The 15,893-nt window shown below is 40.3% G+C and overlaps 1 protein-coding gene across 1 annotated transcript; it reads left to right on the plus strand.

The window, feature by feature from the left end:
- The first annotated feature begins 35 nt into the window (after nt 1-35).
- Nucleotides 36-9,146, plus strand: gss (glutathione synthetase). The gene is made up of 13 exons (XM_079359581.1): nt 36-159; nt 1,829-1,970; nt 2,484-2,629; nt 2,815-2,890; nt 3,581-3,720; nt 4,206-4,322; nt 4,743-4,823; nt 4,979-5,056; nt 5,167-5,236; nt 6,870-7,064; nt 7,258-7,339; nt 8,027-8,216; nt 8,326-9,146. The coding sequence occupies exons 2-13, from the start codon at nt 1,839-1,841 to the stop codon at nt 8,447-8,449; spliced, it is 1,431 nt and encodes a 476-aa protein (XP_079215707.1). The 5' UTR covers nt 36-159; nt 1,829-1,838; the 3' UTR covers nt 8,450-9,146.
- The last annotated feature ends 6,747 nt before the right edge of the window (nt 9,147-15,893 follow it).

Here is a 15,893-nt window from a genome sequence, read left to right on the forward strand (position 1 = left end):
ACAAAGCTACTGGTGTTCTCTCTAGCCAATGGGAGTCACCGACAGAGTAGCGTTTGGCTGCTCGTGAAGAGGAGCACAGCAGATGACTTTCATACATTTTGGGCTGGTGTGTTGTTATTTCAGCGGAGTTAAATAAAGGCCACAGGTGCGACTCGAAAGGTAATGTTATTTGGTGTGTTTGCATGCTGGACACAAAACTCTGTTGACGTTGTAAATAAAACCTGCTAGTCGGAAGTCTTAAAGCTACAGTATTTAGCTGAAGTGGTTACGACCAGCAGTCATCGGCTCTTTGCAGTAAATATATATATTCGTTTACTACCTGTTTAATCCACATTTATGTTTATTATGCCACTTTAAACTGACCTATAACACGATAATAGCAGGGAAAGCAACTGTATTGAATGCCTTCGTTTAGCCTCTTGTTTTCATGTAGTGACAGTGTCATATGTGTGATTGTGTAGACTATCCATAAGTATCATTGAATGAACTTTTACAGCTTTCCCAGATGGCTGAAATAATTTCTGATAAACTCCTGTGTCACAAGGTGTAAAAGAGTAACAACATCGTCTCACAGTACATGCATTAAAAAACATTACCATGCAGTGTGGACACGATTAGAAATGAATATCCTGCTGTTTATAAAGAGTCGTTGTTAAATGATATTGTTAAAAAACAAAATGTCTTGCATATATTCAAGTTGAGCATAAGTATGATACTGAATCCTAAGTTAAAGCAAACTTATCAGGATCCTCCCTCTGGCTCTTGAGGTCTGCAAAAAAACATGCAGGAGAACCACAGACTGTGAACTTTGGGACTGAGGAGGAGCTGTTAAGGAATCTTATTATCAATGTCCTTTTTATGATGAGTTAAGAACACCTTTAGTTAGGGATGTCAAGAGTCATCGAAAAATTGTGATAAATCGATTCATAGGTGTCAAAATTCAAATCGGTAAACTGAAAAATGAATCCCCATGATATGGCACCACCGTCTTTGTGGAGTTGTGGAAGCATTTTGGCTTCCCCAAGATAGAAAAAGACACAAAAACTGTGTACAAATACTGCAAGAAGACAGGGACCGAAACAAATATCACAACCAACATGATGCAGAATGTAATCGACAGCACAAAAACAAGCTCCAATCGCCTCCTCTTGTTGAGAGAAAAAAACATTGACAGGCCAAACCACTCTGACAAGCATGTGAGCGACCCCTGAAGTAATCTGTTTCATTCATCATCATTTGTCTTCAGTTTTTTTTTGTCAAATAAATCGTATCATTAGTTGAGTGAATCGTCACATCCTCACCTTTGATGAATGAAGTGTATGCACAAAATCCTGCAATCTTTTAAAACACATTTGACTCTAAAGCCTGGAAGAAACATCAGGATGGTTTATTTTTGTTAGTAATATTATTATTATCTATTTTTGGTCTCTTTGTATCAATCATGGTATCATGTAAGCCTGTTTGAAACGGGGCATATTGTTTATTATTTACATAATAATAGAATATAATGAAAATCAAATCACAAATATTTTGATTTCCTGGTCTCAATTTCTGAAACCCAATCAGAAACATGGTGCAGACTTTACAAATAAAACAACCACACAGAATTTGAACCTGCTGTTGGCTGACAGGGAGAAGTGTGCAAAAACAACCAAAGAGCATGTCAGAAATAGTTGTTGTCTTCAATGATGTGGAATAATCTTTGTGATTTGAGACTTTAACAGTAAAGACAGATCCTGTTGTTTCTGTTTTCATCATGTGACTTTGCGATGAGGAGAATTTCCCTCCATTCTTTTGCACTGAAACGTGTCTTCTGTTGGTGTTTCAGGGAAATCACCATGGCTCAGGGGATACCAGAAGATATGCTGCTGAATACAGCCCTGGTCAAAGAATTGGCGGATGCGGCGAAAGATGAGGCACTTCTTCGGGGTGTGCTTATGAGGATCGAAGAGACCCCGAACTCCTCAGAGGTGAGAGAGACGGTGGAGCATACTACTGTCTCTTCAAAGGATGAAACCTGTTCAGCCACTTAAAAAAAACGAGGTGTTGTCACTCAGGGTGAAGAAAACAACCAGTTTAGTTATCAGGCCAGCGAGCACTTCCCTCCCCCTTTTCATTGCTAAAAGCTGCATTGATGAATGAACGACTCTGAGGCCAAATTTAAAGCCCAAATAGATGTGAATGTGTATTTGTGATTGAACACAATGGGCTACAGCCAGTAAGCAGGGAACTGACTCCTGCTAAGCCTTGGCTACAAAAACAGGCCCGTTCAATGTAAAGTCATGCCTGGAATTTGTTTCGCTTTAGGGCACTGGATTCGAGGAAGGTATTGATTAAGCTTTTTGTTTGCATTAGCAGGGATCTTCAGCTGACATGTTTATTTACATTCCTCACGTGCTATGCCCGCTGATTGTCCATTGCTGAATAGTTTTATAATGTCAGCATTCTGTCTTATATTTCTAACCATGTGGGGTTTTTTTCAGCTGGCGACCTATGCTCCATTTGCACTCTTCCCCACACCTGTGCCCAAGGCTGTGTTCCTCCAGGCTCTGGCTGTTCAGACTCACTACAACACGCTGGTGGACAAGATCAGCCAGGATACAAACTTTCTGCAGGAATCTCTGGCGAGGTAACAAATGAATGAGATGATTGTAAATTAAGCATTTAAACAATGTGGCTGTGGTGTGTCTTTTGATATCACAGCATAAAATGAAACTAGTGAAGATCACATTATTGTCAAATTCTCTCAGTGAATCTGTGCAAAAACTACTCATTTCCACATCTTTGCACTTTGGGTCCTTCTTTTGTTTCCAGCACGGTGGCTGTGGATGACTTCACTGCAAAGTTGTTTAGGATCCACCAGCAAATCCTGAAAGAAGGAAAGTCTCAGGTACGTCTGTCAAATACAGTAGATGCTATCGATCTGGACGAATAACGTTTTCATTTGGATTTCAACAAAAACTATGTTATGAGTATTTGAAAGTCCTTTTGGTATTCAAGTGGAGCAATTCGCCGAGCATGAAGTCAAACAAATACACACAAGAATCGACAGTATTTAAAATAATGAGGACAGATTATGACTGTTTAAATAACCTAAACTTCTGAAGCATGAATGGTGGGGCTTATCGGGGTCAAGGTTATTATTAGGGTGCAAGTTGGTAACTACAGTCACTACGTGATAAGTTTGTGCACGAAAAAAACTTGATGACATGTCCGCAGATATAGAACATGCACAATACTATTGGTGTTTAATTTAATCACATAAAAAGAGAACGAAGGAGCAAATAATAAAATAGTTCCAGCTTAAACGTTGCTGTTGATGCACCTCGCAGCCATATTTCGAGTTCCTGATGACGTATCAGAGGTGCAACTTGGAATTTACACCTTCGGAGATCAACTGGAACTCAGCATTAGTGTGTTGGTAAAAAGTGTTTATGTGAAACATCCATCTAAATGAAGCAATACACCTGTTTCTATGGAGTCGTAGATCTTCTTTCTTTTATTTAACAAAAAAAAAAAAAAAAAGTTTCTTGATCCAAACTTTTAAGTGAACTTACTAAATGTGACCTTTGTTTTCCAGACTATTGTTTTGGGTCTCAATCGGTCAGACTACATGCTGGACCAGAGAGAGGACGGCTCGTCGTCTCTAAAACAAATAGAAATCAATACCTTTGCTGCCAGTTTTGGAGGTCTCTCTTCACGCACGCCAGAGGTACACAGGTAAGTCTGCCAACAGAGTATCTCCGACATATTAGTTTAGAAAACAGTGAGTTCAGTAGAATGAATCTAAAGTCAAACAATCAATCTGTATTTGTATCTCGTCAATTCATAGCAAGAGAGAGATACTTTAAAATATGAATGAGACCAAAGTTCCCTGATAGCAGAGGAAATGAAAATGTGTCATCTTTGGGGGATTAGCTTCTTTTTCCATGCAAAATGGGTCACTCAAATGTGCCCCAGGAAATCACATTTGGTCCAGTTGAAACTAAGTCAGACAGTCTGGTGGCCCCTTCAGGCAGCCCCTGTTGAGAAAAATCTTTCTACCCAAAATCTGTGTCAAACAAAGCCCAGTGTGTCGGTGCTTTGATTAAGAGGAAAAAGTGTGTGAAAGAAAGCACAATGAAGCGACGTTAGAAAGTCGTGACATATAGTTAAGTGTGTTTCAGATTGTGATTATTAGCATTGTCGTTCCTGTTGCTCTGCAGACACATTCTTAAGATGGCTGGCAGACTGGAGGAGAGCCAGCGCATCCTGGACAACAACCCTGCAGCTGGTCTGGCCAGAGCTGTCGCCAAAGCCTGGGAGCTGTATGGATCAGAAAAGTAGGAACCAATTACGCTGGAAACAACCTTATTGAACTACCCAGCATGTCTCTGGAGAAGCACTCAATGTTCAGTGAGCTTGGCTTAAGATCGAGTGCTGGAGACAGTCAGCAAATTAACCTTACAGGATGGATATTTTTTAAATGATCATACTCTTCTTAAATGCCATTCGATTTTTTTCAGTACCAAAAAACTAGTTTTGGACATTATAACTTTTCTGCATGAGGATTGCTTGTCTGCTAGAGCTTTGACTGAATGTCATTCATGATCCAATGATCAAACGGCAGACTGAACTGGAAGGCTTGATTCTGAGTTGTGCAGAAAGCAATGAATGTACAGAGAGGTTCACTTTCATTTAATGTGGTTAAGTAGAACAGCAGCTGTCAAGTGTCTTTACAGGAGGTATTGTTGTCTCTACAGAGCGATCGTCATGTTCTTGGTGGAAGAAAACCAAAGAAACATCTTTGATCAGCGATACGTTGAGAGCGAGCTGTGGAAGAGGTAAGCAGAAGTAGAGAGATTTCAAGAACACAGGCGTGTGTTTGTCTGAATCCCCCTGACCAAGGGTAACATACTTGTGATGTGGAACATAAGGCTTCGTCTGTGCATTGTGTGTTTTTATTGTTACAAAGTGAGACTGTAAATGTTTTTTTCAGAAACATTCCCACAAAAAGAAAGCGGTTTGATGATGTCTTTAAAACTGGCTCCCTTGGTGAAGACAAGAGGCTATTTGTGTGAGTCTCTTTATTTTTGTTAAATGTCACTGAAGAAATGATACATACTACTCCAACCATGAAATCACACCATGTGTTAACATGAACACTTAACCATGTTTTCTTTTCAGTGAAGGTGAAGAGGTCGCGGTGGTGTACTTCAGGAACGGCTACATGCCTCAGAACTACACATCAGAACAGGTATTCACTTCAGCTGAGCTTGACTGGTTTTAGTTACTTACAATTATTCACTCAAAAGACGGAAAGTTGTGTTTTTAGGAAGACCCAAAACCTTTTGAGAGTTAAAGGCACAGTAAGTAGATTCTGCCACCAGGGGGGCAGTGACGGGGCGAAACTGACCTCACAGCAGCTCGTACAGCAGCAGTACGGCTGCTTTCAATAGCAGCTCACGCTTCCTTATGTAGCGGTCTTTGACATAACATCCAGTTAAGCACGGGTGCTGCTACGGGGCTAGGGGGCGCTATAACCCAATCACAGATTGGTTAAGCACCCCTGGGTCTGTTTTTATTTGAAAAAAGAGAGAGGGAGAACGATGCATTCATAAAAATCAATCATACGTAGCATCCCAACATCAGTTAAGCTCCCCCTCAGCACTGTGGGGGGGGGGGGGAATCCTGCTAACGTCCCTGCATCCAGTGTTTCCATGGCAACTAAGCAGGTCTGTCATGGTGGCCGCCACAACAAGAAATGTCCTGTTACAGCTATAAAAGTACACATTTCTCTGACTTTGATATCTGTTGTAAATATCAGAGATGATTTAAGTACTCAACTAAATATGAACAGAATATAGGCTTAGTCCATTTTTAATTCATTTAAATGTAAATATTCTAATGAAAACATTAAGTTGAAATCCAGTACATTCTGGATTTACTTGCCCTGTTAATAAGCGTTTATTGAACTGACCCTAAAGGCATGCTTTGTCTGATCCTCCCAGTTTAACTTCCTCTTCCTGTGACTGTGTGTTCAGCGCTCCTTTTCCGTTCTCAGTCCTTCTTGTAAACACAGCGTCACATGTGCCCTGCCCACCAATCATGAAAAACAAACTTCATCATGCTCTGCTGCCCGTTTGCTGAGCGAGGAATGTTCAAAGGAAGCCAGGAATTGTTCAGTCTATAATACTGTATTACAGTCCAGTTTATCTGTAAGCTGGTGGCCTTACAGGGTATGAAAACACTGTATTACGACAGTCCTAATTTAAAGATAAACGCTTCTCCTGTTACAGTGGCTGCATCACTCGGCCCCTCAGAGTGTAGTGGTCTTTCTTTCTCTCTGGGACAGAAGAGTTAGAGTCATCCTCCCCATGTCTCGAAAAAAAAAAAAAAATCTACGTTTTAAAAGTCATGTCATGAAAAATCTATGTTTAGACGCAAAGGAGCAGGGCATAAGATTATTATAGATATAAAAAAAACATTTAAGAATATCAGAAAACCCTTCCCCCCCCCTTCAAAGCTCTTGTACCTCAAACCCAGGGACAGGGGTCAGGGTTTAGGACTGGGATAAAGGCCTCCACTAGGAATGTGTCCCTGTGTGTATCTTATTTCCCTCAGGATCTCCTCATTGTGTCATTATGCTTCTACTTATCACCATTTTTCAAAACATTTTAAAGACTTTTTATCCTTTAAATGAATTAGTAAATGTTTCTGTCACGTTGAAACTTCTTACTGATTCATCCATTCATCCTATCACATCCTTTGGCGCTGTATTTCAGCATTTTAAGGCAGCTCTAAGTCCAGTGGTTTGAATGTTTGGGCTGCTATAAAGGTGAAAATCCTCACCAGAGGGAGATATCATCTTAATTGATTTGCGATCGTAGGACTGGGATGCTCGACTTCTGATGGAGCGCTCCCGGGCTGTGAAGTGTCCAGATATCAGCACTCACCTGGCTGGAACCAAGAAGGTCCAGCAGGTCCTCGCCAGACCTGGAGTCCTGGAGAAGTTCTTCCCCGACCAGCCACAAGTCGTGGAGCAGATCAGAGCAACGTTTGCTGGCCTTTACACTCTCGACATAGTAAGACAATGAAACAATCTACAAAACTATGTCACTGTTAGATACAAACCAGGCATGCCTACATCACAGTAGATATCAACATGGTGGTTTGATCAACTTTAGCTTTAATTCAGTTAAGTGTGTATTAAGTGTTTGCTGCTGGTGCTTGTATCCACACACTGTCTGTGTTCATTCATGGTTTGTGTCTCTGTAGGGACCAGAGGGGGACAAAACTGTAGCAATGGCTTTAGCAGCTCCGGACCGATTCGTGCTGAAACCTCAACGAGAGGGAGGAGGTACATTTACACAAACACAATCATGTCATTGTCATGTCAAAAATATTGTTATTACATGGTACATGTTTGTGTCTATGGAAGTGAAGACTCCAATAACATCCAAAGCATTTAGTAAAAAAAACAGACTAAAATACCTTTTATGTCTCTGCACGGCCTGAAAACTGACTGTGAGGCTTCATGAGGTATTTATGACAAATACCTCCTAAAACACATACAGTATATTCCTGTATGGCTGATTGATCACTTTGTCATATTAGTAATAAAACATCTAAAAGAAGCAGGCGGTCTGAAAATCTGCTGTCATCACTGTGAGGGTGACAAGCACAAAGTGAATATAGGGAGAAGTTAAAGCAACAATATGAAATGTTTCCACCTTAAAACTGCTGTTTCAAAGTCATCCTTATACAGTAGTACAACAAGTTTCAGCGGGCAAAACAGCATCTCTCAGATAAATGTTTAAAAAAGAAACACAAACTAATGATAACACATTGGAGTGTGAGTTAAGCAGTCAGGTGATCCCCCACAATTTAGTCCCCATGTAATGTTTAGTTTTCCATCGCTTGGACGTATGTTCACTTCCTGTCAATAAGTTATAAATCCTTTGAGGACATTAGCGTTTAAGGAAAAACCTGAACAAGTCTGGTACTGTCATATTTCTCAAAATTAATTTGAGCCTGTTTATTCCAGGTAACAACATCTATGGATCAGAGATCTGTCAGGTCCTGGAGGGAGCGAAGACGAGCACAGAGAGGACGGCATATATCCTGATGGATAAGATCAACCCCGCGGCCTCACAGAACTACCTGCTGAGACGAGACGCTCCTTTAACCATCAGCAACTGTCTCAGTGAACTGGGAGCGTTCGGAGGATATGTCAGGTATGTGATCACCTTATCAACAGAAAACAGATCTGCTCGTTTGTGAATAAATGAACGTAAAGACATTAAGACAATTGTTGACTGATTTGACGTTTTGTTTCCCCTAAAGACAAGGCACAGACATGGTGATGAACGAGTGTCTGGGTCATCTGCTGAGGACCAAGAGTTCAGAACACAGCGACGGAGGTGTCGCAGCAGGAGTGGCTGTGCTGGACAATCCTCTCCTCGTCTGAGAGGTTCAACATCCACCTGCTGCGCAAAAGATCATCCGTGTAATCAACGTGACACTCACGGGGCACACTCCTACTTTGACTGCTGTTGTATGAAAATGATGCCAAACAGATTTGTGGTCAATGTGCACTGACAGTTTAGGCCTGGCTGTTTCTTAGTTTTTCAAAGAGATTTATGAGGATCATGTCTGTTTCAATTCAAGTGCAGTGCTGCTCTAAAATACTGCTGAAGAGATTCACTGATAAAATAATGAAACACAGTCAGGTAAAACATTTGATCAGATCTCTCTAGTTTGTCAATTAAAATAATGACAGGATACTCGTGCCCTGAAGTGAACTATAGTCAAACAAAAACTAACAAAACATTGTCACACATTGAAAGAAAAGCAAATGTTTTTATCTAGTGTGCATCCGAGTGGGCCTTGGCCGCCCTCTTGTGGCTAAATAATGTCACTACAACAAAATGTACCATTCTGTGGTCAGAACAGTGAAGCTAAAGCTACTTCAGTGTTAACACCTGCAGCCTCCACACTGTTCTTGACTATCTGTGGTAGGACAGTTGGATTTTTTGGGGTACACAGTTCAGTGGTTGCTTCAGTTTGATTACAGAAGTTTTAGGATGTAACTCTCAACAGAAACAGTTACTACAAGGATAAAAACTACAAAAGTTTCTTTAAGCATTTAAAGAAAAAAAAACCCATCAAGTGTTCTTAGACAGTTGTTTTCTTTGCTGTCCTCATATTATATTTTACTATTACTGTCACTTTAAATAATCCAGCTCAATACTCACAACTAGTAATGTTATATATGAGTGTTAAAAGTTTGATACCCCCTGGTGGAGAGAAGTGATTCAGCACAGTCAGATGGCTGTTTTTTTTTTTTTTGAAGATATCCATGGAGATAAAGATACAGTGTCAGGGGACTTTTTCAACATTGTGCACCAACACATACTGACATTTTGCTGTGAATTAACATGCGACTGCTTTACCATAAACTTAGGTTCAAATCACTGCTGACATTTTCAAGAGAATTTTATAAATATAAAAAACAACAAAACATCAACATTGATCATTCATTTTTATAGGATCTTTTACAAGAAATCTAGCTTAAAGTGTTTTATTTTAAGGGGAATAACTAATGGAAATCACCATTTATAAGTTGATTTTTTTATCAGGGTTACATTAAGGATTGAAACTCACCACATCCACAGATCTATTTTTAGGATTTATGCTACGAGGTTTAATAGAGCTCGACATTTATGGAATTTTTTTCTATTTTTAATATATGATAAAGATGAATAAAGAACCAAACATCACTGGACCAAAACAATATGACTGAACATGTACAATCAGAAATTAAAATCTGTCTGTAAAGCTTTTCTCTCCATTGCTACTTATTTGATGACCCACCACAAACTCAAACTAATGAACTCCTACCGTGTACATTCTGAATAGAGCTGCATATTAACAGGTTTGTGTCTGCAGCTTTGATTAGTGGTTCAGAGCTTTTACAACGCTTGAATGTCTGTATGATGAGAACGCTGGTGCTTGCAGGAAGGGTTTTTGCCATCGATTTTTGCGCTGACAAGAAATGGGCGTCACGTCTGTCCTGTCTCTATGACAACAGTCTGTTGACAATGGCCGATGTATAGTTCTCAATCAGACATAGAACAAAGAGGATGTGGGTACAAGAAACGATGCCAAGGCGGCAAAACAACAGGAAATATTGCACATTTGGAAAAGAGCACCAGTAAAGTCCACACCTATAATTTAAAAAGTTGATCGATTTTCATCTTGAGCGCTCAGATCGGCTACTCAAAAAAGGCGGAGCGCTCTGAAAAAGAAGCTGCACCTTTTTCTCTCGGCGGCCACTTTCTGCTGCAAACGCTCTCTCCCCATTGAAAGCAATTGAAAAATACGCCGTCACTCAAAAGAAAATACTATCTTATTAAACTAGATTATGATCGGAACCAAAACTCCTAATCACTGATTGCCCTCTAAGGAATAACAACTCATGATCGTATCCTGCTGTATGACATAATACTGTGATGACAAATGAAGCGGCTTTCATGTCAAGGGCTTCGCATTTTTCACACTTGTGATTTCACAAGTGATAACAACAGACAACAAACCTCCATAAAGCTAATAAAGGCTGGCTCATCGTGGAGTGAGGGTACACATGAATAATTTACAGCTGTGAATGTTGTCCTCCGTTTGGATCCATTGCATTCAAGCAAAAATAACAATACATAAAACAACAACACGACCAAAGCAACCAATACTACAACTAGTTAAATGTTGTATTTGTGACTACAAAATAGACAGAATGATCATTAAAATTAGTTTAAAAACTACAAATAACCCAAAGCTGTGTGATCTTCTTTTCAAAGGGATTTCTGCATAGCTCACCCGACCTGTTGTGTGACTGGATGCTAATCATCGCTTTAAAACTAGCTTTCAAGGCGTTTCTTTCTGGAAACTCTTTCGCCACAGACCCTGCTGGTTTCGCCCTGAAGCAGGAACCTAAAAGTCTAAATTCTGTGAGACCTATGGTTTTAGCCTAAGCCTTTCTTCAAGATAACAAGTATGTGTTCTGCCTGAACCTTAAATTTAAGTTACCAAGCTAATGGTAAGGGCTCAGTGCAAATCTTCCCCTGCAAGCTTAAAAAAAAAAAAAGTAATAATCATGGATTCACTTAAAGTAAGGGGAAAAAAAGAAATCCTACAGAAATGGAAATCAGTCTGCTAAAAAAAAAAAAAGAGAAAACATGATCTGCATTTGGTTGGGATTGTTAGCTTTGGTTACTTTGCAGTATTTTGCATTCATGTGTTGTCCACCAGAGAGCAGCACAACCAAATAGATTTTTACCATTCACTAATATCGCACCAAGAAATCTGCAGAGTTCAAACCAGGCCAACACCGCAGCATGGTTCATGTGAGTCATATGGATCATGCTGATGGTGAATGTCAACAGTATTCCTTTTTTTTCATCATGATTCATGCAAACCCATTTTTAACATATCTTAAGATGCTTTTTACAGATTTGTTCTGAACCCTTCTCTGGTAAAATATAATTTTTGCCTTGTATAAAAAGAGGTAAATGAAGCACCTTGATCCCTAACCTTAAAGATAGAGTCATTAAGTTAAAAATGAAGACTTATGAAGAATTCATAATGAAAGTCTGAGTCACATGTGTGAAAGTGACTGTGTCTGCATGTTTTGTTTAACTCATGACGTTTCTGGGCCGGAAACTGGGACCCTTCACCCAGCCAATGACAGAGTGCAGGTGAGTTTGGAAGAGGATAAAATTATTTGACTGAACGCTGTTCAGACCGGTGAATATGACAGATGTGGCAAAACAGAAAATGTGACAAAATACAATCATAGGTAAGCCACACACCAAGTGGATAAAGCTTGTTCTAAAACAAGGTTGAACCTGCATAACGCAGAGTCTGCCTGTTTCTTGTTTGATGTGAGGGTACAAAATAGCGGTGGTTAGCTTGTGCTAGCGTCAATTTATAGGCTTTTCAGTTACAACAAATGTAACTGTATGTAAATGTAGGTAGCATGCAGCTTGCATTACAAGCAGTATACCTACACAAGTCCTGCTATCAATCAATGCAAATAATTAAGACATTTCATGTGGTACATAACAGGAGATGCTGCAGGTGATTTATGTGCTGGGTGGTTCTGTTCTCATAACAGCAGTCAGAGGCAGTGGGCATGCTCTGACGGTGGCGTTGAACCCAGGAGGAGGGTTACAACACAGTGTGGTTACAACACATTTAGAAATCTCTCAGACAATCTGAATACAACAATTCTCAAAGACTGTGATGCATTTAATGGATAAATGATGATTGCTCCTTAAGGTGGCTCCTCTGCGTCATCCATTATAATCCTTGCAAAACACCTGGCACTCGCCCTAACATAACATCCAAATATTATCCAGCTTAAAACGATACCACTCCTAAATAATAATAATAAAAAAAAGCAGCCATGCTCATTTCTTGTCAAACTCTGTTTTCTGTTCCTTCTTAAGAAATCTTTGTCGTGTTTGCTAACGTGACACATTCCAGCACACACCCCGGGTCATCAACAGAGACAGAGGTCATTGTCAGCGAGAGCCGTCAGCAGCGGAGGATCTCCCACAGGAAACTCTGCAGGATCTGCTGCCTTTCTGCCAGAGTTTAAGAAAAATACGTCTGTGTTTTCTTCCCTGGAGCTGCTGCTCTCCCTAGGAGAGGGTGAATGCAAGGTTACAAATCAGAATTTTGGCAATTAGCCTGGTTTAGATTAGTCAAATCTGGATCGCCTAAATCCTTTGTGTCATGTGAATATTATGAGAAGTACAAGCCAGTATACATATTAGAGTCCATCGCCATGTTTTCCTTATACTTCCAGGCATACTGTATGTCTGTTCAGAATTGTTTACAGTGTAATTGGAAGCACATAGAAATCATCAGCTAGTGTCAAATAAGGACAGCGGTCATCAGCCTGCAAATGGATTGCATTATGCTCCTCCTGATTTCCATCACAGTCACATTTACAAGGTCTGGTGGGGAAAACAGTTCAGCAGAAATACACTGGAACCAGCTAATCAATACAACACTTCCTCCTGAGACAACAACACGCAGCTCTTAGCGCTCACAATCCAGCTCCAGACCAAACATTCACAGTGCAGTAATCCAGTTACACAAGCGTTGGCCAACTTAACCAGTGACCTCTGTCTGTTAAGTGTAGCAGAGTGTGGGGATTAGAGCATGGGGCACAGGCGCAGGGCAGCGGAAGAGAGTCACGATATGGGTCATGGCAGGATGGAAGTGGGTCAGAGTCACCCTGTCCTCTGCTCCACAGAGAGGAAGGCTGGACAGCAAACGCGTCAGCGGGATATTTGGATATGTATGCCTTTGTGTGTCTAAAGTTAATCAAAAACAGCTTCTTGTAAAACACGTTCCTCTGTGTTTTTGAGTGCACATGTCCTCTCGCTCTGTAAAGAAGGATTCAGAGAAAACAAACAGCTCGTGATAGTTTTGTCTAAATACACACGACAAGAGCACTCCGACATCATTTTAACAAGAATAGCTGGAAGTAAGAGCATCACTGTCAGTGTTTAGAACATATGTCCCAAGGCTGTCATTTTTCCTTTCCAATTTACATCCTCCAGTAAGGCTCTACTCCCAATTTCCTACTGCTATTTCAGTACTGGTTGTCCTCTCTGACTGCTAAAGAAGTTTTATGAATGCACACAGCTGATGTTAGTTTTCCTTTCCGTCCAGGAACCTGGAGAATTACTGGCAGCACACACTTGTACCTGTGCTAACATTAGCATATTCCTTGTGCAAACACAAACACTTATTGAAGTGATTGTAGCTAAGAATAAATTTGTAATAAGGAAATCCTGCACAAAAATGGAATCGCTTTTAGCCGTGCTGGTGGCGTGGCTTCAAGGATATCAGTGAGTCAGTCGGATCATTTGTTCACTATTTTGGGCCAGGGTGAACTTGAAATCAAATGTTATTCACATCAGGGCCTTGAGGTTGACATGTTTGGTTTTTATTAGAATACCTTATCAATCACTGCATGGGTTGCCATGACATCTTTAATATTCATGGTCCCCAGATGTTACATCCTCGTGATGATCCCCTGACTTTTCCTCTTACGTCTCCATTAAGAGGAGACGTAAGTATCTATCTATAAAAAAAAAAAAAAGAAAAAGTATTGTAACTAATGTCTTGTGTCCTGCCTGTCTGTATACTGCTACTGGATGCCTTGAATTTCCCTCGGGATCAATAAAGTATCTATCTATCTATCTATCTATCTATCTATCTATCTATCTATCTATCTATCTATCTATCTATCTATCTATCTATCTATCTATCTATCTATCTATCTATCTATCTATCTATCTATCTATCTATCTATCTATCTATCTATCAATCATTAGGTCGACTTTTAAGGTTTATGTTGAAATGGCAACAATTTTCGAAAACTTTGACGTTTCTGTCCCATGGACAGGTTAAATGCAAGATGACACATCTGAATGTGGGTAATTAGCCTGCTTTAGATTTGTCAAATTTGGAAAGCCTCAATCATTTTTTACTCAAGTCAAGTCATTTGATTATTTTGGGAAGTTCAACACTGACTTGAACTGTCTGTGACCTTTAATCCATTGCCAATAAGAAGTCCAAATGTGCCCCGCATCTGTTTATGCCCCAGGGGTTTCACAAAGTGGAGGCCACACTTGGGGGTTCCAGGGGGCACTAACGGGTGTTGCGGAAACTCAAAGAAGGTTAAAAAAAATTATAAACAACCAATAACATTTGTGACACAATGTTTAATATTGGACTTTTTTTAGATGTTGCACATCACTGCATATTGTAGTACTGATGCACAAGGAAGTTAAGAAAAATTGCAAGACGGGAGGCGAATGCTATACGGCCAAGCAGGGGGGGACCCTGACCATGAAACAACCTGCAAGGTCGAAATATATCAAATTATTTATTTGTATCTCATTTTAACAAGGATAGCCCATGAAAAATGTAATTTATACAAATATAATGCAGCTTCTTTTGTTTTGTTTTGTTTTTTACCTTTAAAATGTGACCCTGAACAAGTATTCAATGATTATACAACAGTTTAAAAAAAAAACACTTTTCCTGTTTAATCTGCATTAGCGCCCTGCTTGGGCTTTGGCAGATTAAACTGTTGTGTTCATGCGCAAAGTGATTCAACACATCTGATCAGCTCAGCCGGCTATAAAGGTCTATTTTTAGGTGCATTGTCTTTTTCTTTGTGTCATTAGCAGTCTGCAAGTACTGCAATGGTGTTTGAATTTACTATCGCTAATGTCTGATGGTACAGTGGTGCAAACTGTGCATGTTTGTGCTGACTATTCAGTGATAATGTTGTCATGAGGCATGGTTTGTAGTTAATTATCACCTTCCACTCTGCCATCACCGTGTGATGATGATATCCTGCCTACTGTTGTGAATGGAACCAGTAACAGTCAAGACTGTGACAGACAATTTCAACACATAGGAAGATCCCAAGACTCTCATGTACATTCCAACTGCACGAAAAATCCCCCCCCCCCCCCCCCCCCCCCCCCCCCCCCCCCCCCCCCACACACACACACACACACACACACACACACACACACACAGAGCCGGCGGGGAGAGTCAAGGTCAGTTCCTGTTTTTGTACCTTTTCAGGTTCTTCATTACTATAAACTGCAGGCTGCACAATCCCTGTTTCCTCTGCTATTAATGGCTGATTAACAAACAGGCTGATGGAAAGTTCAGGGAGTACAGTCAGGGGAGCTTTATGTAATTGATGTTCAGCAGCAGAACTGACACACACTCCCTCCTCAGCAGTTACTGCCAGCCTGACTGGAGCCTAAAAGTCTCCACTTAGGAACTGTGTGAGAGTGGGAAATTCACTACACTAT

Source organism: Symphodus melops (genome assembly GCF_947650265.1).
Source record: "Symphodus melops genome assembly, chromosome: 13".
Classification (NCBI taxonomy): Eukaryota; Metazoa; Chordata; class Actinopteri; order Labriformes; family Labridae; genus Symphodus; species Symphodus melops.